Source organism: Nuphar pumila, chromosome 9 (genome assembly GCF_984573655.1).
Source record: "Nuphar pumila chromosome 9, dmNupPumi1.hap1.1, whole genome shotgun sequence".
In the NCBI taxonomy this organism is placed as follows: domain Eukaryota; kingdom Viridiplantae; phylum Streptophyta; class Magnoliopsida; order Nymphaeales; family Nymphaeaceae; genus Nuphar; species Nuphar pumila.
In genome coordinates, this window is record NC_143257.1 from 126,938,851 (window position 1) to 126,962,448 (window position 23,598).

A 23,598-nucleotide genomic window follows, 5' to 3' on the forward strand; every position below is an offset into this window, starting at 1 on the left:
AGCAGAATAATCTTGTTCACGATTTAGAGTTGACAGCAGTTGTCTTCGCATTGAAGATATGACACCACTATTTGTACAAAAAGAAGTTTGAGGTATTCTCAGATCATAAAGTCTAAAATACTTGTTCTCGCAGAAGGAACTTAACATGAGGCAATGAAGATTGTTGGAGTTTATCAAGGATAATGACTTCGACATCTCTTATCATACGGGAAAGGCCAACGTCGTGGCAGATGCACTTAGCAGGAAGTCGAGAGGAAGTTTGGCCAGTTTATTGATAGCAGGTTGAAAATTATTGGAGGACTTTGTGGCTTGGAAGCCCTTTACAGTGGATGCGGGAGTGATCCAGTTGTCTAATGTGACCGCCCAGTCTAATTTAGTTGCTCGGATCATTGAGGCCCAGAAGGAAGACCCTCAGTACGAGAGATTGCAGACTCTTGCTCAGTTGGAGCATTTGTCCTTTAAGCAGAAAGAAGATGGAAGTATATGGATGGGTGAGCGTATTTGGGTTCCCAGCAATCCCAAATTGAAGGAAGAGTTGCTAGAGGAGGCTCATAGAGATAAGTACACCATACATCCGGGGAGTACTAAAATGTATAATGACTTGCGAAAGAAGTATTGGTGGAATGGAATGAAGCAGGAGATTACGAGGTAGGTAATCTTATATAGTTTTCGAATGACGTGATAGTATATATAGTATAGATTTATAACTCTATTATCATTTCCTTTGCAAGGTTTATCTCACGATGTTTGACTTGCCAGCAGGTCAAGATCGAACATCAAAGACCAGGTGGTACGATACAACTTTTAGAGATCCCATAGTGAAAATAGAAGGAGATCATAATAGACTTCGTTGTAGGTCTACTTAGGACTCGGTGCCAACATGATGTGATTTGGGTGATTGTCGATAGACTCACCAAATCGTCATACTTTTTACCGATCCGGATCAACCAATCCTTAGACAATGTAGCTGAGTTATACATTCGGGAGATAGTTCGTTTACACGGTATTCTCTTATCAATTATATCTGACTGAGACCCTCATTTTACTTCTTTCTTTTGGGGACAATTGTAGACAACGCTGGGTACGAAGCTGAAGTTCAGTATAGCCTTCAATCTCCAAATAGATGGACAGTCAAAGTGCACTATTCATACCCTTGAGGACATATTGTGAGCTTATGCTCTCGATTGGAAAGGCGATTGGGATACACATTTAGCACTAGCCGAATTTGCATATAATAATAGTTATCATGCCAGTATTGAGATGGCCCCGTACGAGGCTCTTTACGGAAGACCTTATCGATCCCCAATTTACAGCATTATACCGTTTTGCAGTGGAGTCGCCTATCGTTTTGCAACATTATACCGAGCAGGTTTAGAGGATTCACAACATATTATGTGCGGCCCAAAGTCGGCAGAAGAGTTGCGCAGACAAAAGGCGCAGACAGCTCACTTTTGTAGTAGGAGATTTCGTGTTTGTCAGGGTGTTTGCTACCAAAAGTGTGTTTCAATTTAGGAAGAAAGGAAAGTTAAGTCTCAGATACGTTGGACCCTTTGAGATTTTAGAGCGTATAAGTGAGGCAACATATCGTGTAGCTTTACCTCTTTATTACTCGCAGATACATGATGTCTTTCATGTGTCTATGCTGAGGAACTATGTTCCAGATCCTTCACATGTGATCCAATATGAGGATGTGAGTATTAGGAAAGAGCAGGTATTGAGAATGAAGACTATTTCTTTAGTGAAAGTACGATGGCAGCATCACGGTATTGAAGAGTGCACTTGTGAGCCAAAAGCTAGTATGTTGGAGAGATACCCTCATTTGTTTTTGAGTCCTTTGTGTATCGAATTTCGGGGACGAAGTTTTTTTTTTGGGGGTAGGATGTAAAACCCGTGATTTTCTTGATAATTAAAATGAATATATGATGGTATTGATGTGATTATGACTATATTTGGGCATTCTTGATTGTCTTGATTTCTTGAAAAATCTTGAATTGGTGATATTCTTGATTCCCTCAAATTTCTTAATTTTCTTGAATTTCTTGATTTTTTTTATTTTATTGATTTTGAGTAATTATAAATCTTTGTCTCAATATGTAAATAATATTTTAAGAATAATCGAAAAAGATAAGTCATAAAAAAATTTCGGGTTATGATTTGGATCTCGAATTTCAGTTTTGGATCCAAAATCGCTATTTGGATCCAAGTTGGATATAGGGTTTAGTTTGGTTTGGATCCAATTCTAATTAGTATTTGGACCCAATGGATGTGTTTTGTACCCTCATGGGGGACATCCAATGTGGATCCTCATTTGGATCTAAGAGCCCACATAGATTTCATAACCTCTAGTTTCAAATTCATAAAAAATTAAAATAAGCAAAATAAATGGAGGATAATTAAGACATTTAAATTAAATGTTTTTAAAGTTTTAAATATAGGGGACATCCCACACATCTAAAAGAGTCCACATGAGTTTTGAAGCTGGAATCAAAGGTTGAAAAGTCAAACTTTATTATCTCACAAAATAATAAAATATAAAATAGAAAGAAAAATCAAAATAAATCATAATTAGGAGTCTAGAAGTTTTTTTTCCTAGAATTGTCCCCTCTCCCCTCCACACATTTTTGGAGAGAGAGAGTCCAGATCTTATTGATCTAGGGCTGGGGAGAGTATAAAAATACACCCCTCCCACATGCCCCTCACTTTTTGAGAAAAAAAATCTCTCTCTCTCTTTTTCTTTTTCTTTTTCTTCTCTCTCATTTTCCTTTTTCTTTTTGCTTTTTGGGTTTTCTCTCTCCTCCAAAATGTGTAGGAGGCTTGAAGAACCCTTGTGCAGTCATTAGACCTGCACTTAGTCGTTTGGTGATGGTGGAATAGGAGTTAGATCGTCCGTTTCTTCGTTCTAACTGTGAAAATCGATCGTAGACAGGTAGATTTACGTAGCCAATGTTTTGTATATACTTGGAGCATGTACGATTTGATTATTTTGATTTTCAACAACTTTGAATATATTCTTGATTTGTTCTTTATGTTTTCATGGTTGAAGGAACTGTTTCTTGGATTGAAAAATCCAAATAATGAGTTTTTCCTAAAAACGATCTTGAGAAACATGTAAAATTAGGGCTTTGTTATTATTTTGTATTATATCTAATCATAATAGGATTCTTTATGGTGTTATTCATGTATTAACCTGTATTAAGCTAGATCAAACAAAAAAATATTCTAAAGGTTTTATAATCTTAAAAAGGGTTTTTAAAAAAACATTTTATGAGAAACCTAAAGCTATGATGTCTCATAAATTTTTTTTGACCAGTTTAAAAAACAAATTGATAACATGATGAATAACAGTCCAAAAAATCTAAATAAAATCACTACAATCATCTACACGTCATGATCTTAAATTTAGAACCTTGTTTCATTCGTTTTGGATCCGTATTAATGTAGATATGCCTATTTTAACAGAGCCCCAATTTTTGGCTCTATTTACATGATGATTTTGACCCATCTTTGATAAACGTAGTAAACACCTATGAAAAACGACTTCAAATATTTTATAAAAAAATTGGATGAATCTTAATACTGCAATCCGATTAAAATCATGTTGATTACAAATTCTGGTATAACACTTTGTAAGAACATGGTTTTGTAAGCGATTTTTAATTTTTCTTATATTCATTATTTTTGAGATCTGTTTATTGGGTTGTATTCTTGATAGGTGTAGGTAATCACAGTAAAAATATCACAATTTTATCAGTGTTCTACTATTCTTGGCAGATTTTATAAGATCGGATTACCAGAGATCTGAGTTTGATTTAGCCACTTATACTTGTTTTTAATTAGCAACGTGTTAGAGACTCATGATTCTAATATATATCTGACATAGATTGCATATTATGAGTGATTATATGTCATATTGCATCAAGATTAATGAGTTAGACATATAAAAAGATCTGATTGTGATGTCTATATGAATCATATGTGTAATACATGACTTTTTTCGCATTTGTTTTGCAAACATATTATTCTAACTGATTTTAAAGGCATATTCCCGTGAGATATGAATTGTTTGTGGTATGAATAGCATGAATTGAATTTAAGTAATGCATATTAATCTTGTTTAAGCATAATTATAATTGAACGTAATTAAAAATATGTAAGTCTTTCCACTTTGGGCTTATGAGGACTTGGATCGGAAAATAAGACTTATGTGTTTTTAGTTACGGTAATGAGTTTTTTAGTGTGTATGCTACCATAGATATTTTAATTAGGTTTAATATGATTTGAGGATTGAAGGTTCAAAATATTAATTGTAGTCATATCGATTTAATTGGTAAGGGTTTATGGGAGCTTTTATCGAGAAAGTCGAGTTAATGACTTCGATTATGTTTTGATATTTTCTTTAAACTTTTCATAAATTCAATGTTTGAATCATATTTGATCTGAGATAAATATTTGTGATAGAGTTAATGGTAAGATTTATGGTTTCTATACATGTTGCAAGTGAGATTTGTAGACATGTTCAATTATAGAAGTTTGATTATGTGATTTTTTTGATAAATCGATTATGAGCATGACTGTAATTACAAATCATGTAAAAAATAAATAGTGAGCATGTTAATGTTGTTTCATATTGGCCATAGATGCAGATGCATAATGATGTATATGTGATATTGTTGCATGTTTATCCTGAAATATTGAAAATAATATGATATTGCATGAGTGAATTGCTAAATGGCATGTTAACATGATTATGGACTTTTGAGAATGCATGTTATGATTTTGGTATGCGGTAATTATAAATACATGTAGGAAGTATGATATCCCACAAGGTTTGATGGGCACTTGGTGTGCTTAATGAAATTAAGATAATAACGGTTCCTATAAGAGAGAACAATGAGATGGAAAGTGCACTAGCCTAAATGGTAGTTGCATGTATTACCTATAGCCTGTTAAATATGTATATGTAAATGAATATATTTCTGTACTGTATTGTACCACTTGTACAGCATACTGTACTGTATTGTACAGCATACTGTACCGTATTGTACTACTGTACTGTATTGTACAGCATACTGTACTGTATTGTACTATTGTACTGTATTGTACTGTATTGTACCGCATATTGTACTGTATTGTACTATTGTACTGTATTGTACCACTCGTACAACATATAAATATCAATGGAAAGGGAAGAAGACATTACGCCCAACATTTTTTTCTCTCTTCCCTCTTACCTCTCTCTCTATCTCTTGCTACGATAGTAAGATGACTCCCACATCTGATTTCTCACATGGTATCAGAGCCAAGGGCGTGGTAATCACGATCATCTGGAAGGCCCCTAAGGACCTTGACGTGCGTTTTTGGGCGTTCTCAAGGAAAGTGTTTTTTTTCATCTTTTCTCTGTTGTTTCTCCGTTGAATCACTATATTTCGACGTCGTTTCTTCATTTCCTCATATCGTGCATCTTTTCCTTCTTACATATTCTGTTATCCCCAATTTTATCAACCCTAATTTCTGTTTTCCCCAAATTTGGGAACCCTCATTTCTCAAAAGTGCCTCTTTTCTCAAACTTCTTGTGATTTCTTATCTATTTCTTGCAATATAGTTGATAAATCGTACATTCTGCACGATTAACTAAAAAAAATCGTGATTTCCAAAACTCAAAAATTTCTGTCCGTACGGTTCTGTCCGTACAACCTACGAATTTCTGTCGTGCTGTTTGATTCATCTTTGATCTTCTTCCTTATGGATTCTAAAATCAGCCCCGGATTTCTTTCTCAACTTGTTTCTCACAAATTAACTCATGATAACTACTTACTTTGGAAACGCCAAATTCTGCCGTTTATCCGAAGTCATGGTCTTTCCGGGCATCTGGATGGGGGATCACCCGCCCCACCTATGACTATTACGCAAGAGGTAACTGGTAATGATGGGAAGGTGAGTTGCATTGCTATTCCAAATCCTGCGTATGATGTTTGGTTTCAGAAGGACCAATCTGTGGTTGCCTATTTGACTGCCACGTTATCTGATCGTATATTACAAACTATCTCTGACCATTTTACTGCTGCAGAACTATGGAGACATCTTGCTCACTCTTATTCACAGGTTTCTGAATCACGTGCACTTCAACTGAAATGGCAGTTCCAATCTATGCGAAAGGGAACTAAGACCATTACTGAATTTCTAGGGGATATCAAAATTATCATTGATCAGTTGGCCGCTATTGGATATCCTGTTTCTGACAGAGATGTTGTTCAGCAGGTATTGGGAAGCCTTGGGCCCCAATATCGTATGTTTTGCACTGCATTACAGGTTGCCTCTACACTTCCATGCTTTGAGGATTTACAGGCCAAACTCCTACAGTATGAAGTTAGTTTGACTCAAGATCATCTTATTGATGATCCTCATCCTGTCATGTTTACATCTGGGTCTACCTCATTTCGTCCACCTGCTGCTCATATGGGCCGTGGAGGACTCCTTCCTACTCCTACTGCTCCACCTGCCACTAGAGGTACCTGTGTCCCTACTTGCTTCCATTGCAACAAGCGTGGCCATGTGAAAGCAGATTGTTGGCACAACCCACAGAATCGCAACAAGGCAGGGAGGCCAGGACCAAGAGCTGGACAGATGAATGTTAGACAGTTTCAGGGGCAGCCGCAGGGAAATTTTCGAGCACATCAGGGTACTGATCAGGGACAGAGTGCAGGGTTGCCACATGATGTGCAACAAATTCTGATGACTGCATTTAACAACATGAATTTGCGTCAGAATGATGATGGAGTTTGGTATATTGATTCTGGAGCAGCCGCACATGTTACTTCTGATGCAGGTAAACTTTCCAACATGGTTCCTTATATTGGCACTGGCACTATTGTCACGGGAGATGGTTCCCACCACCCTATTTCTCATACTGGAAATGCATCTCTCTCTTTGTCACAATCTACACTACCATTGAAAAATGTCTTACTCACTCCTGCCATTGAGAAAAACATTTTATCTGTTTCTAAATTGGTTGATGAAACAAATTCATCCATGGAATTTACTCCGTCTTCTGTTTGTCTTAAGGACCTTCGAACCAAGAAGATGCTCGCTAAGGGTGAACGACGCGGAAACATGTACGTCTTCGAAGCAGCCCCCGGGACTTTGAAGACGTCATCTACCGTGTCTCCATCTTTTCCTGCTTATTTGAGTCAGTCTTCTTCTGTTATGCAAAGTAATAAGCCAGTTTCTTGGCATCGTCGGTTAGGTCATTGTAGTCAAGGGTTCCTTGACAAATTGTCTTCTCAGGGTTTTATTCCCAAAGTCAAATTAGATCATAAGTGTCCTAGTTGTAATGTCTGCAAGAGTCATGTACTTCCCTTTCAAAGTATCAATAAAAGAGCTTCCAAGCCATTTGAAATTATTCACTCTGATGTTTGGGGCCCAGCTCCTGTTTCATCTCTATCTGGCTCTCGTTATTATGTGTTATTTCTTGACTCTTTCACTCGTTACACTTGGATTTACTTTATGAAATCTAAATCTGAAGTGTTCAAACTTTTCAAACAATTCCATGCTCTTGTTCAGAACCTTTTCAATTCAAATATCACTTATTTCCAGTGTGATGGTGGTGGAGAATACATATCTCATGATTTTAGTGAATATTTAAAGGACCATGGCATCACACGTAACTCCTCTTGTCCTTACACTCCACAACAGAATGGAGTAGCAGAACGTAAGCATCGGCATATTGTTGAAACCGCGTTAAGTATGATGCACAATATTGATATTTCTTTCTCTCTTTGGACTGAGGCCTTTCACACTGCAGTGCATATCATTAACAGGTTGCCTATGGAATTATTAGGAGATCAGTCTCCTTATTATTTGCTTCACGGTTCTCACCCTTCTTATGATGATTTGCATGCTTTCGGATGCATTTGTTATGTCCATGTGGATCATTCTTTACGTAACAAGTTTCAGGACAGAGCAGTTCAGTGCAGATTTCTGGGATATGCCGATGGGTATAAAGGATATAGATGTTATGATCCTATTTTGGGTAAGATTAAGGTGTCTAGAAATGTTGTTTTTGATGATGACCATTTCAGCACTTGTGATACTTCTCAGGTATATGAGCAAACTACTTATGATCCATGGCTTTGTGATACTTTGCTATATGACTCTATCAGAGATCCTGTTGTTGATGAACCAATTCAGTTTGAAGCAGACAACTCCATCATCCAGGATGCACCTTCACGGTTTTCAGGTTTGGTTTATGCCCGTCGAGGAGCCCCTTCAACTCCATCTCACGAGGCTCCCCCTCTTCGACGATCCACACGTGAAAGGCATCCTATCCATCGTTGGGTTAGTTACAACAATTTTTCTCTTGACTTTCAGTTGTTTCTAACCAATGTGGCCAAAGAGAAAGAGCCGTCTACTTTCCATCAGGCAGCCCATTCTCGAGCTTGGGTTGAAGCTATGAACGAAGAAATGGCAGCACTTCATGAATGTCATACATGGGATATTGTTCCTCGACCTGTTGATAGAAATGTTGTTGGTTCCAAATGGGTTTACAAGATCAAGCGTAAACCAGATGGTAGCATTGAAAGATATAAAGCTCGCCTTGTTGCACGCGGATTCACACAACAATATGGGCAAGATTATGAGGAAACTTTTAGCCCTGTTGTCAAAATTGGCACCATTCGTGTGATCCTCACTTTGGCACTTCAGCATGGTTGGTCTCTTAGCCAGTTGGATGTCAAGAATGCGTTCCTACATGGGGACTTGAAGGAAGAGGTGTATATGGAGCAACCTCCTGGATATAGTGAACATGATGCGGCTACATGGGTTTGTAAATTGAGAAGGTCTCTTTATGGTTTAAAACAGGCATCTCGGTCTTGGTTTGAGAGTTTCTCCATGGAAATTCAGCAGCATGGCTTTTCTAAGAGTATACTTGATCATTCTTTATTTATGTATAAGAATGATCATGTTACTACTTGGGTTCTTATATATGTTGATGACATCATTATCACTGGGAGTGATGATGCACATATTGCCTTGGTCAAGTCTTTACTCATGGCCAAATTCAAGATGAAGGACTTAGGCCCATTGCGATACTTCTTGGGAGTTGAAGTCGATAGACAAGATGATCGACTCACTCTAAGTCAACACAAGTATACTCTTGACATTCTTCACACCACTGGTATGATTAATTGTAAACCTCTCAGCACCCCATCTGTCTTAAATCATAAGTTTAGTGCAAAAGAAGGCCAATTATATCATGATTCCACTTTATATCGCCGCATTGTTGGTATGTTGCAATATCTTACATTTACAAGACCTGACATTGCTTATGCTGTAAATCAAGCATCTCAGTTTATGCATGCTCCCACTGATTGTCATATGGAATGTATTAAGCGTATTCTCAGATATCTGAAAGGGACTATTGGAGATGGATTGCTCTATCACAAAGATGAAAGCTTCACTACAGGACACCGTTTACTTACATATTGTGATGCAGATTGGGGTGGGGACCCTGATGAGCGTAGGTCGGTTTCAGGATATTGTGTTTTTATTGGCCCAAATATTGTCACTTGGAGTAGTAAGAAACAAAAGGCCATTGCTAAATCCAGCACTGAGGCAGAGTACAGGGCAATGGCAGCAGGGACAGCTGATGTCACTTGGGTACGGCATCTTCTTCAAGAGTTGAATGAACCTATCTCTTCCTCTCTGCTTTTATGTGATAATCAAAGTGCCATTAATATTTCTTTTAACCCTATTCATCATTGTCGCACGAAGCACATTGAGATTGATCAGCATTTTGTTAGACAAAAGATTGAAACAGAAGAAATTGAGGCTTCGTATGTCAGATCAGAAGACCAAGTAGCAGACATCTTCACCAAAGGATTGGTTAGTCATCAATTTTGGTTACTTAAGGGCAAGTTGAGCATGATTGAAGACCATCCTCAACTTGAGGGAGGCTGTTAAATATGTATATGTAAATGAATATATTTTTGTACTGTATTGTACCACTTGTACAGCATACTGTACTGTATTGTACTACTGTACTGTATTGTACTGTATTGTACAGTATACTGTACTGTATTGTACTATTGTACTGTATTGTACTGTATTGTACAGCATATTGTACTGTATTGTACAGCATATTGTACTGTATTGTACTATTGTACTGTATTGTACCACTCGTACAACATATAAATATCAATGGAAAGGGAAGAAGACATTACGCCCAACATTTTTTTCTCTCTTCCCTCTTACCTCTCTCTCTATCTCTTGCTACGATAGTAAGGTGACTCCCACATCTGATTTCTCACATAGCCTACATTAAAGATATTCTATGATAGCCCTTCTAGGTATGCTTAACCAGTTGCTTGGCAGCGATCTACCTTACAGAGGGTAGAAGGTATGAAATTCCCTGGACCCTTCAGTTTCACTCGCGACAGGCAATTCCTCGCCAGGTCCTCCAACCAAGGAGATTGGGAAGACCGGTACTATCAGTTCATCCTAGGTGGCAGTTCTCGGGTACTTCTGCAGAAATGAGTGATCATGATCATCATTGTGATGCATGTGTCACGCCTCCGAGTAGAGTTCTCTTGGATTGACCATTTCTTCTCACAATTTTGGGCTTTTTCCTTGGGGGATACGACTCAAGGGGCTACTCAGGCATAATAAAATACATAACATAATAAACACTCAAACTAATCAGCCTGTTTCGGGTTGGTCTACATCATACCCAGGTAGACCGAGAAATCAAGATGAAACATAAATCACTTACTCATATTACTTTACTGCACTTTGTTTTTCTTTACCTTATATTGCTGCAAACTATTCTTGGTCTTGAAAGTTGGTAAATTCATACTCATTGATATATGTTTTGTTCTCATCTGGAGTTGATGTTAGCATATTTAAGATTGTTATTTCATACTTGCTTATGAATTTTAAATTCTTGAATACTTTCTGAATTGCTAAAGGACTATTTAATTGAACATTTGATTATTAGTTAAATTTTGAATTTCAATTACTTTATGCATAGCCAATTTCAATTCGGGTATGTGAAAGCAGTAGTTCTCTTAATGTAATATGTCCAGAGATTTAACCAAGAAACCGGTTTATATAATTGATTTCAAAAATCAATGTTTTTTCGCTGTGTTTACTCACCTAATAATAACATAAAGATTTTATCATTTAGATGCATTAACTTTGAACATTGTTCTACGAAGCTACAAAACGTTGGTGCATGCGCAGGTTGACTCTCTAGAACTTGATTCGATTAAGGCGAAACCATTGATGAAAAACTTGGTATAGTAATAATTTCTTTTATGTAATGGTTCAATCAGATTCATTAATGGATGGTTTTGTACTAGATCGGGTACTAGGAGGCTAAGACATGCTGGTGCTTGCGCTCAGGCGGGCCGTCTAGTACTTGATATAGTTAGAACGAGTCTGTTGATGAGACCGTTGCATTATTATATTTTAGAAAAAAAAAATAAAGAAAAGAAAAGAATAAATTCAACCTTATATAAAAAAAATCAGGTATTTTTTGTTGGAAATCATTCAGGCCATTACAAGTACACATATTGAATAGGGTTTCTACGAAGGTTGTCCAAAAGACTCCTTATGAGCTATGGACTGGTAGGAAACCTTCTTTGTTATATATGCGCATATGAGGATTTTCCGCTAAAGCTAAACTGTATAACTCACATATAAAAGCCTTTGATCCTAGGAAGACTAGTGAATTTTTCATGAGTTATCCAAAAAGATCAAAGGGTTTTAGGTTTTATTGTTTATCTTATAAACTACAGTTAGTGAAAATAGACAAAACAACATTTCTTGAAATTAGTTCTATTATGATAGATGTATCTCAAAGTTTCAAATTTGAGGAAATATAGGATTCAGGTTCTTTACCTGTGAAGTAAAAGACTTGGTTTTTTCAATCATTTTCGCTTTGGATAATGCTAGGGAGAATTTGGTCAATGAACGTCAATCTCAAGTAGAACAAGTTGTTGATGAGGATATATAATAACAACAGGAGGAAGAGGTTCATTTTATACCACCTATAGCACCTGTATAAAAGTCTACGAGGACCAGGGAATCTGTTATTCATCCAAACTATGTGGTGTATTTGCAAGAGCTCAATGATTTCATAGACATTGATGATGATCCCTGCACTTTTGCAGAAGCTATTGAAAGTGAAAGAACGACACATTGGATCAATGCCATAAAAGAATAGTTTGACTCCATAACAAAGAACAAAGTGTGGGATCTTGTATCTTGACCTGATGGAGTAAGACTTGTTGGTTGTAAGTGGGTCTTTAAGACCAAAACATACTTCAAAGGGCGAGTGAAGAGGTACAAGGTTAGGCAAAGGATTTCACACAGATGGAGAGTATTGATTATGATGAGTCTTTTTCTCCTTTCTCAACTAAGGAATCATTGAGGATAATCATGGCCTTCATAGCTTATTTTGATTTAGAACTACACAAATAGATGTGAAAATGACTTTCCTGAATGTGGATCTACAAGAGGAGGTATATATGCAACAATCTCCTGGCTTTAGTGTAGATGACTCAAATAATTTAGTTTGCAAATTGAAAAAATCAATCCATGGACTTAAACAAGCATTCCACCAATGGTATAAAAAGTTTAATAAGGTGATTTTGAACTTTGGATACACTGAAAACATTGTTGAGCAGTGCATATACCTTAAGGCTAGTGGAAGTAAGTTTATAATTCTAGGTTTATATGTTGATGATATTCTTCTTGCAACTAATTATTTGAGCATACTATATGAGACAAAAGATTTTCTTTTCTCTCATTTTGACATGAAGGGCATGATTGAGGCCACATGTCCTTGAGATTAAGATCCATCATAATAGAACAAAAGGTGTCATTGGCCTCTCTCAGAAATCCTATATCCTTATGGTTCCTAAAAGATATGGGATGGAGAATTGTTCTCCTGAATTGGCATCTATAGTGAAAGGGGATAAATTAAGTCTAAAAGTTTATCTTCAAGATAATAATAAAAAGGATCAGATGACAATTGATTGTCTTATATGCTTCGATGGATGGGAGCTTGCAGTACGCGCAAACCTGCATATGACCAGATATCACATTTGTTGTGGGAATGATTCGTAGATATTAATCTAATCCAAGCATTGCGCACTGAAAGGCAATGAAGAAGGTCATGCACTATTTGCAAGGAATAAAGAATTATATGTTAACAAATAGAAAGGTTAGACCACCTAGAGGTCATTGGATACTCTAATGCGAACTTAAGCGGATGTTTCGATAGTATAAAGTTTATTACTGGATACATCTTCCTACTGGCAGGTGGTGATGTCTCATGGAGAAGCGGAAAATAGTCTGCAACTACTGCTTATACCATGGAAGCAAAATTCATTGTTTTATACGAGACTTTATCTCAGGTCATTTGGATAAGAAACTTTATTATGGGTCTTGAAATTATGGACTCTATTGAAAGACCACTAAATTTTTTTTCTGATAATGAAGCTGTTATGTCCTTCTCGAATAACAATAAGAGCTCAACCTCGTGTCAACACATGGAGTTAAAGTGCTTTATTGTTAAAGAAAAGACCGAGAATTATTTAGTGTGTATTGATACAATTGGTACAAAGAAAATAACTGTGGATCTCCTTACTAATGGGCTAACATCAAGATTATATTTTCAATATGTAAAGGAGAAGGGTCTGTTTGATTCCTTCTTATGTATGACAATACATTATGGTTATGTGTGATCATAATTGTGAAGATAAATTGATTCTTTATGGTTTTGTGTATTGTTGATTATGTATAAAGGATCTCTTATTTAAGTATAAAGAATAAAAGAATTGTGAGAAAGTAACCCTATCGTTGGCAGAGAGAGAAGAGAGAGGCAAGAGGGTTTAGTCTATCGTGACTGCCCTCTCATTCTATTAATAATAAGAGTGTAAAACACTAGGGTACTAAAATACCCCTTAATACAATGTTAATTTACATCATACATGAACTGGGTCTGGACCCGATCCATTACATAAATGGATCGGGTCAGACATATACATAATGAGGATAATGACGACTTCTTTTCAAGAATAACAATATTAAAGAACCAATAGAATGGGTTAGAGACCAACCTATTCATGAAGGTAATCTTAACATGCTAAAAACACTAAAAATGAATTATATTGTAGTGCGTGAAAATATGACATTTGATATAAAGGTGTTCATCTTCAAAACTCATATGATTCATTCTCGTGATACCGGATAGCATGTAAACCCACATGAAAATTAAATCGAGATAATGGCAAAGAACTTTGATTATGTCTTTCCGTGTCAATGGGTCAAATGGGAGAATGATAGACATTTCAGATTGGGTCCAACCTTGTGTGACCCAATTTGACACAAGGCATTCATTAAGGCATTAGTGGGGAGGGGGTTACGTGAATGTGAAGGGTACACATTCAATATGGTATGTGAAGGGTTCATATACATGAATGCCATGCATGTAACCCCCCACTATAAATTGAGGCATGGTTGCTTGATGAGTGCAACCACGGTACTCTCTTTCTCTCATTTGGGTTCAGGGTCCTGCACACCAATGACTTGACGGCCAAAGCTCATCATGGGCGTCGATAGTGTGAGGAGAATGCTGAGCACCCACATCAACACTTCGATCATTTCCATCATGGCGGCTACTAGTATGTGTTTTTTTTGTTTTTACATTCCGGTTTATGCCTGACATAACGAATAGCTTTTTATATAATTGCAAACATCATGTTGCCTTAGCTTAACATAATGGGTTAAAAAAATTTGGTTTATCAAAATGGCCTAATATAAACAACACTTTTATTTGCAAATGAAGCATGCATCTCACCATATCAATGCCAGCGTGAATTCCAACTTGAACCGAATGTGAGTAGTTTGCATGTGGTGGTGAGGTCATCCTGTCAATGCCCTGCCAATCTGAAATAACAAAGCCCTGCCATATAATCACATGATATCGCAAATTATTACAACTCTACTAGTTGGATCCACAAGAATAAGTTTATTTTTAAAGAAATATATGATCTATACATTCTTGTCTGATTTATAAAATGCTGCAAGTTGATCATCATACCCTGAATTTGAGGTGGTTCTTGAGGAAACCAGTAATCAAGTCACGATTTGAGTGCATTTTTTTCCCATTCCAGCTCGAGTAAGATACCATGACAGTTGAGACACCTTTGTTAACAGAATCATAATATGGTGCCATGTGGATTTTAAGCAAGCCATGGCGGTCAATGATGGTGTTGTTCTGATTGATTCCATCATGCGTACCACCATCACCCACATAGTGCTTAGCGCAGGCAGCTACATGGCGACTGCATATCAGGCATAAGAAGAATGACTAATTGCAACAAAAATATAAATGGAAATTAGACGTCCAAGGGCAGTTAGCCACTCACTTTCCATCAACAAAAGGAACACCCTTCCTTGAATTTGAGGGCAATTCTCCCTGTAAACCAGGAATGATTTCTGTCATAGCTTTAACAAGTTCAGGATTCTCGCTATAGCTCTCATAGCAGCGGACCCATCTTGGGTCCCTACATACCTGTTCACAATAGAAGCAGCTAAATTTGAATCGACATACCACATGAACATGAATTACAAAGAATGAATCTTGGGTCCCTACATACCTGTTCACAATAGAAGCAGATAAATTTGAATCAAAACATACCACATGAACATGAATTACAAAGAACGACAGTAAAAGAATAAAATATACTGTGTTTTTTCAAAATAAAAAATTGACTCATTCTTTAAAAGTGTGGTTTTTCAAAATCAACAACCTATCCGTTCTTACCGCAACACAGGGTGCAAAAACATAAGGAATGCCAGTGGCTCTAACTTCTAAAGCAGTAGCCTCACCAATCCTTTTTACAAGCTCCGGATCCCTGAAGCCATGGCATTAATAGATATGCATAAGAACCATAAAAAACTTAATGGATTATAGCCATAAGGATTGACAACAAAAACACCCTGAAAGTTGAAACAGATACATGGTTGAGTAGTAATCAATATAATACCTACCCATTACCTACATCTAAGAAACAATCTATCAAATACAAGCTCCAATCTTCAGTACCAGCAGAGAAAGAAATTTACAATTAAATTTTCAAGGAGATAAAAGAACACTAGGCTTAAATTTGAATCTATTGTTTGCCTGGTAGCTCCAAGACCAACATTATGAGGGAAGATGGTAGCCTTGTAAACGTTGTTATGCCCATGAACAGCATCAATGCCATAAATCATTGGGATTTGGAGATGGGTAGACATTGCTCCTTTCTGAAACCCATTTACCATGTCAACCCAGTCTTGTGCAGTAGCTTGAGGGTGAGGCACGCTTCCACCTCCACTCAACAAACTGCCTGTTGAATTCCTTGATACTTTCAGTGTTCATAAACATTTAATGCAAATGCTAACCAACAATACCCACAATCTAAAACTGTCAGCTTTGTAACAACTAAATATACCTATGAAATACTTTTGAATTACATCTGCAGATGCAACTGTGCGGTCTATTTGTGTCATCTGTCCAATCTTTTCTGCTAGAGTCATCCGCCTCATCAGATCATTGATCCTAACATTCAATGGCTCTTTTGGATCCTTGTATCTAGCATGGCCTGTTTCTCCAGTGCAGAAGCATACAAATAACAATAGAATGCAGACAATAGGAGCTCTGAAACACGCCATCTTTAGGCCCGATGGATAGCCTCCTCTAATTCTGAGTATAAGATTGAAAAAGGATTAGGAATGTAGGATTGAATTTAGAATAACAATAGTTAATAAGATGAACGACACATTGAGGGGGGTGATCAGATGCACCCGTTAGCCAGAAATTATATTAAAAGCAACATTAATACAGCAAAGCCACTCCGAACACAAAGACAACCTTTACATTAAAATAGAAGAATGACAAAAAAAAAACAGAGTTTCATATGCCCCAAAATTAACAAACAGTAGAAAAGTGAATTTCTCTCAGACTATACACAGTGCAGCTCAGAACATTTTTCTTTCACATAAAAAGAACTATTAAAGCACTGTAAACTAGCGCTCTTATCTTTCCCATATGATTCACCAACCGTAGAAAAAATCGCTTCACTAAAAATCACAAACTAAATGAAGAAAAATCTACTTTGCTAAGTAAACCGTTAACAACAGATCATCTTCAGATCCGAAAAAAGAAACGACACGAATAATGCACTCCAAAAATCATACTAAGAAGCATTACTATGGTGTAAAAGTATCACCAACCATCCATAAACAACACTATTTATTTTAAAAATAAAAAACCAAGATCAAAGAAAATATAAAATTCTAATACAATCAACAAAATAAAAAAAAAAGCAGTACATAAAAATCACATCAGTAACAACACTCTCCAAAGAACATGATCTCCCATTCACATAATATACTAAATAAACATATAAATAAACTAAGAAAAGGCAAACCTTTTCTTCTTCGTGTCGTTTGGAGACCTTCAACCGTCGACGATCGATAAGATGGGAAGGGAGCAGAATCAAGAGTATTTATAAAGGCAGAGGTGGTAGTTTTGTAGTAGCAAAAGGAAAAGGATATAGTAAAAGAACTGATTACTGGATAACAACATATCGTAGAAGAAACAATAGCAAAGTACTCTTTTACCCTCATTTATCTTTTAAACAACTATTTCTGGATTAGTCTCCACCCCAAAATTATGCCCTTCATCCGTGCCTTCATCCCCTACGGGTTTTGATTTTAACCTCCATTCCCGCCTTCATCCCCGGTCCAAACTCTGTGGAGTCCCGTTTCCTTCTGGTCCACTGTCATCCCTAAAGGAAGATTGAGAACGAGGCGGGGCGGGGGAACTCATAAGTTCTCGCCTCCATCTTTGTATGGGTTTTGATTTTAACCTTCATCTGCGTTTCACGTCATCAATCCCCGGTCCAAACAGGGCGAGGAGGGGCGGAGCAGAGCCCCATTTCCTCTGTCATCCCTAATGACAGACTTTTTATTTGAGAGAGTTTTTGTAAAAAGTACATTTTTTTTATAGAAAACAATTGTTTAAGGGAACGTTTGAAAGAATGTTTCCAAAAAAAAATGTGGGCCGTTCCTCCATTTCCTCACCCGTATCACCCACTACCATCTATCTCACCACCACCCACTATCACCCATCTCCTATTCTCACCACCACCCACTATCACCCATCTCCTGAAAAACCACACTCCCCATGATTTTTCACCATCTTCCATCTTACCACCACCACCGCTACCACCCACCTCTCGAAAAACTACACCGGAGAAGCTCCACCATGATAATTTTTCACCAGCACTACCAATCACCACCACCCACCTCACGAAAAATTGTCCTCCCCACCATGCATCATCACTCATATCTTAGAAAACAGCTATGAAGAAAGATTTACCACCACCCACCATCACCTACCTCCTCAAAACCGCACCGAATGCCACCACCCCTCCTCCGCTCTCACATTTTTTTAAGAATTTTCATTTTACTCATGCTGTCCAAACAAGTAAAAAAAAATCATTTTAAAAAACATATCATATCAAAACTTCTCATAGACAAAAGTTTTTTTTTCCTATGAGTTTTACTTGCTTACAAACCGTGCTGTAAAGGTAACAGGATGATCAAGGTGGGTCATGTAAGTCAAGATAGTGGTCCACCTCTTGACTTACATACCACCTCTTAAAGTTGTCAACACAGCGTGAGTGTAGCGGTAACCTAATCCATGAGTAAGCTTGCTCATGGATAAGCTAAGTTAATTTTAAGTAACTCTTTTCATTTAAAATTCAAATTCTAAGTTTATCAAAAATATCAAACTCATCGATATTCTCTCAACCGTCTGTTGAGTCGAGAGAGAGAATTTGAAGGCTATATAAACACGAAACTCGATCTCTATGAATATATGCAATACAACACAACGTGAAGCCTTTGAAGCAAACCTTCAAGCAGAAAACAATAATTTGCACCTTGTTTTCTTTCTTCACTCTCTCTTTCTCTATCGCTCCTCAACGTCTCTATTGTTGTCATAACCGAGGATCTTTCGCTATGCAACCTCAACAGTGGTATCAGAGCAGAGGTTCGGGACACTCTCCAATACCTGCGACCTTCAACCTGCAAGGAAAAAAGCAAATACACACAAAAAGTGGCAAAAAAGGTAAGAGCTACTGCTCCCCCTTTGTTTTTAGCCTTCCTGTTTGATCTCTAAATCAGAGACCCTGCTTCTGTGCCTGCCTCTGAAAACCCCAACTGGGAAAACAAAGATTAGCCTGTTTTATTTATCTCTGAAATACAAAAGTAGAAAAACTGAGTCATACATGTTCGACTCTTTACATCAAAAAAAAGAGGGAAAACAGAAAAACAACAAAATAGAGAATCAGCGAAAAGAAAACAAAAGAAAAATATATATAAAAATATATATTTGTTGTCGCCAGAAAGTTATCGGTCGCCTGCCATTTTTTCGGCATCACCAATCAATTAGAAATAAAGGCCTCCGACCTACTTTTTTTTTTACTGTTGCTCCATGACTGAACAGAAAATAAAAAACAGAGAATTGAAAAAAAAACCCAGAAAACAGAGATAGGAAAAAACCCCAAACCACCGAGAAAAACCATTTTGGCCTCGAGTCTGAGCATAGGGAGAGCTTGCATAAAAAAATCAAATAGGAAGACGGCCCATCATCACCGGCGAACGGTCGAAAAACCCTTTTTTTTTTTGAGTGCTCTGGTAGTAGAAAGACCGAGAGTCCTCTGTCAGAGGGAACCAGTAGCAAGGAAACCAAACCCAACCGCAGAAACAGGTCGTTGCCATCGAAAATCGGTTGGAAATCACCGACATTGCCGTTGCAATCTCAGATTGGTCTGGAGCTTCGGCAAAGAAGAGAGAGAAAAACCCAACGCATCTGAGTTGGTTGTGCCTTGTTCCTTGTTCCTTGTTCGAGCCTTAAATAGGTCGAGAGGTAAAAAGACCCCTTTGACCCTGGATATTTTACATATTTTTGAAAAAAGGGTTAAAATAAATTACTTTATAACCCACATACTTTTTAAAACTTATTTGCTAAAAAGGGTTTGCAAGTTTGAAATTTTTGAAAAATAACTGGAAAAGTTATGTTTCCCATTTAATACCCAGAATAAATTTTTAATTTTCAAAAAACCCCTTCCTCCTATTAAATTTAAAAATACTCATTTAAATTTAGTTTAAATAAAAATAATAATAATAAAATTGTTTAGTTTGACAAGAATTTTTTTATTGTTTTCTTTGTGCTGACTTGCCATAAATTAATTGAATTAAAATTAGTTAGTACAAAATGGTTAATCGTGTTTGTGCCTCCGAATTAGCAAAAATAGACAAGCTAAATAGGACCAACTTTTCTGTTTGGAAAAGGCGGATCCCCTTAGCTTAACTCTGAAAAGATTGGAATGTCCTTAGTATGTCTATAGAAAAACCGAATGATGAATCATCTCAAGAAGAAGTAATCAAATTCGAAAAATTTCAAAAAGACGATCTGATGGCAAGAACCATCATGCTCACCTACATGGACAATGATCTAATCAGAGTCTTTGAAGATTATAAAACTGCTAAAGAAGTGATGGAGGCCATCACCAACAAATATGATACCACATCCGAGGTCCACATTCAACTGTTACTCGAACAATATAACTCATATAGGATGAAAGAAAGTGATAGTGTGGTAGATCACATAAATAAGATGTTGGTCATGGCTAAAGACCTAGCCATTGCTGAAAATGCAATTCCAGATAGAATGCAGGTGTCCACCATACTGAATAACCTCCCACATTCATGGAAAATGGTGACCACTGCGTTAAGATTAAATTCAAAGAATTTAAACTTGATTGAGTTGCCCCTGCAATTAGCCATAGAACAAGAACACATGGCTAAGGAGAAGAAGTTTGAGTTGATGGTGGTTCAAGACAAACCATCTCATAGCCAAGTACTCGTTAAGCAAAATAACTTTAAAAAGAAGGGTAATGGCAAGTTCCATAAAGGACAAAGTGCAGGTTTCAAACCTCATGGCCACAAATGCTCACAAGTCAAGTGCTTCAAATGCGGCAAGAAGAGACATATCCAAAAGAACTACATGACAAAATTTCCCAATAACAGGAGCAACTGGAATGGTGGGAGATACAACAGCAATTCAAGCAAAAAGCATGACGGAAAAGAAGTCATCTGTGTTGTATCTAAATGTCACTTTGTGAATGAAGAACTCTCAGGGTGGTGGGTGAACTCTGGAGCTACTCGACATATAGCCAAATCCACCAATGGAGTTATGGATCTCAAAGAGCTAGGACCAGGCGAGCACAAGGTCTATATGGGCAACAACTCCTATAGTGATGTTCTAGGAGTTGGGTCCTACAGACTCAATGTGGGAGGGACTAGTGTGTTACTGAAAGATGTACTTTATGTCCCTTCAATGAGGAGGAACCTCGTGTTTGTACCAGCTTTGATTGAAAAAGGTTTTGATGTCCGATTTGTCCCTAGGAAGGTCACTATAGGGAAACATGGTAGAATCTTGTTTGAGGGTAAATTTGACAAAGAACATGGGATGTTTAAATTATCTGAAAATAAAGAAAAAATTTCCTCGTATATTGATTGTGCCTTAGTTATTGATGTGAATGCATGGCATAAAAGACTTGGGCATATGAGCCCAAAGAAAATGAAAAATCTGGCACAACAAGGACTAATCCCTAACTTTAATGAATCTCATTTTAAAAAATGTGAATCTTGTATTTTTGGAAAGATGACAAGAAAACCCTTTCTATATAATGCTATTCGAGCCACTGAGCTATTAGAAATAATTCATATGGACATTTGTGGACCTTTTAGAGTCCAAACTCATAATGGCATGTTATATTTTAAAACATTTATTGATGATTTCTCGAGATATGGATACTTGTATCTCATCAGAAATAAATCACGAGCACTTGAGAAATTCAAAAAATACAAAAATGAAGTTGAATGACAACTTGGTAGGAACATTAAAATTATGAGATCTGATAAAGGTGGTGAATACACCTTAAATGAGTTCAACAATTATTGCAAAGATCTTGGTGTTAATAGGCAAAGAACCATACCAAGGACATCGCAACAAAATGGTGTTGTTGAAAGGTGTAACAGAACTCTCTTGAACATGGTAAGATCCATGTTAGCAGGTGCTCATCTACCCAAAGTTTTTTGGGGTAAAGTTGTAAATACAGCTATGTATACATTAAATAGAGTACCTTGTAAGGCTGTCCCGAAGACTCCATATGAAAGATGGACTGGTATGAAACCAAACTTAAATCATCTAAGGAGATGGGGATCTGTAGCTCATGTAAAAATATTAGATCCAACTATGGATAAATTGGATAACAGATCAGCTAGATGTATCTTTATTGATTATCCAAAAGGATCAAAATGTTACATATTGTATCACCAGAGACTGAGACTGATAGAAGGTAGAGATGTTGAGTTTCTGAAAAATCTCAACAATGAATCTGGTGATCCAACTGAGGATCCCTTTGATTTGCTAGATGATCATGATGATAAAAATGAACAGTTAGGTAATGAACCAACTGTAGAACAGTTAGTTAATGAACTAGGTGTGGAACAGTCAGGCAATGAACCAACTAATTCTGAACCCTCTATCTCTCAAGGACTAAGTGGTCGTAAAAGATCTAGAGCTCCTCATCCTACTTGGATGACGACTATGTGTATTTGTGTGAGGAACTCTGCTATTCAATAGATCTTGATGAATTGATCGATAATCTCTCATATACTGATGCAATTAATTTAAAAGAGACATTAGAATGAAAAAGAGCTATGGATGAAGAAATTAAATCCATTGAAAAGAATCAAGTCTGGGACTTAACTGATCTTCCTCATGAAAGAAAACCAGTTGGTTGTAAATGGGTTCTTAAGAAAAAATATAAAGCAGATGGATCTATCGATGAATTTAAAGCAAGACTAGTAGCGAAAGGTTTTTCCCAAAAGGAGGAAATCGATTATACGAAAACCTATTCACCAGTTGCTAAATTTACGTCCATCATGATAATATTATCCATAGCTGCTCATTATGACCTGAATATATGGCAGATGGATGTAAAGGCAGCCTTCCTAAATGGTGACTTAAAAGAAGATATATATATATCTCAGCCAAAAGGCTATGTGATAAATGATGATAAAGTGTACAAGTTGAAAAACTCATTGTACGGATTGAAGCAATCGTCAAGACAGTGGTATTTGGCTTTTCACAAAGCCATAACAAAAATTGGATACGAACCAAATCAGTTAGACCACTGCGTATATGTTTGGAAAAGTGGGAGTCTTTTTTGTATCCTATCACTATATGTTGATGACATTTTACTGATTGAGAATGATAATGAAAAGATAGTCAATACAAAGAAATGGTTATATACCAACTTTGAAATGAAAGATATGGGTGAAGCTTCCTACATTTTGGAAATTAAAATCACCCGAAACAGAGATTCAAGGACTCTCTGTTTAAGCCAAGAAAGGTACATTTACTATATTCTTAAAAGATACAAAATGCACAACTCCAAACCTATTGGAACT

At 36.9% G+C, this 23,598-nt stretch overlaps 1 protein-coding gene across 1 annotated transcript in view; it reads right to left on the bottom strand.

Annotated features, from left to right (window-relative positions):
- Positions 1–17,898, bottom strand: part of LOC149829373 (uncharacterized) — a 42,440-nt gene extending 24,542 nt beyond the window's left edge. Inside the window, exons 1-7 of the mRNA XM_090018074.1 lie at positions 17,478–17,898; positions 16,500–16,750; positions 16,190–16,394; positions 15,830–15,920; positions 15,432–15,577; positions 15,104–15,347; positions 14,861–14,965 (exon numbers count right to left, since the gene is read on the bottom strand). Of these exons, the coding sequence (XP_089874200.1) occupies positions 14,861–14,965; positions 15,104–15,347; positions 15,432–15,577; positions 15,830–15,920; positions 16,190–16,394; positions 16,500–16,719 (1,011 nt within the window). The 5' untranslated portion in view covers positions 16,720–16,750; positions 17,478–17,898. The remainder of the gene's footprint in view (positions 1–14,860; positions 14,966–15,103; positions 15,348–15,431; positions 15,578–15,829; positions 15,921–16,189; positions 16,395–16,499; positions 16,751–17,477) is intronic.
- Between the last annotated feature and the right edge of the window lie 5,700 nt (positions 17,899–23,598).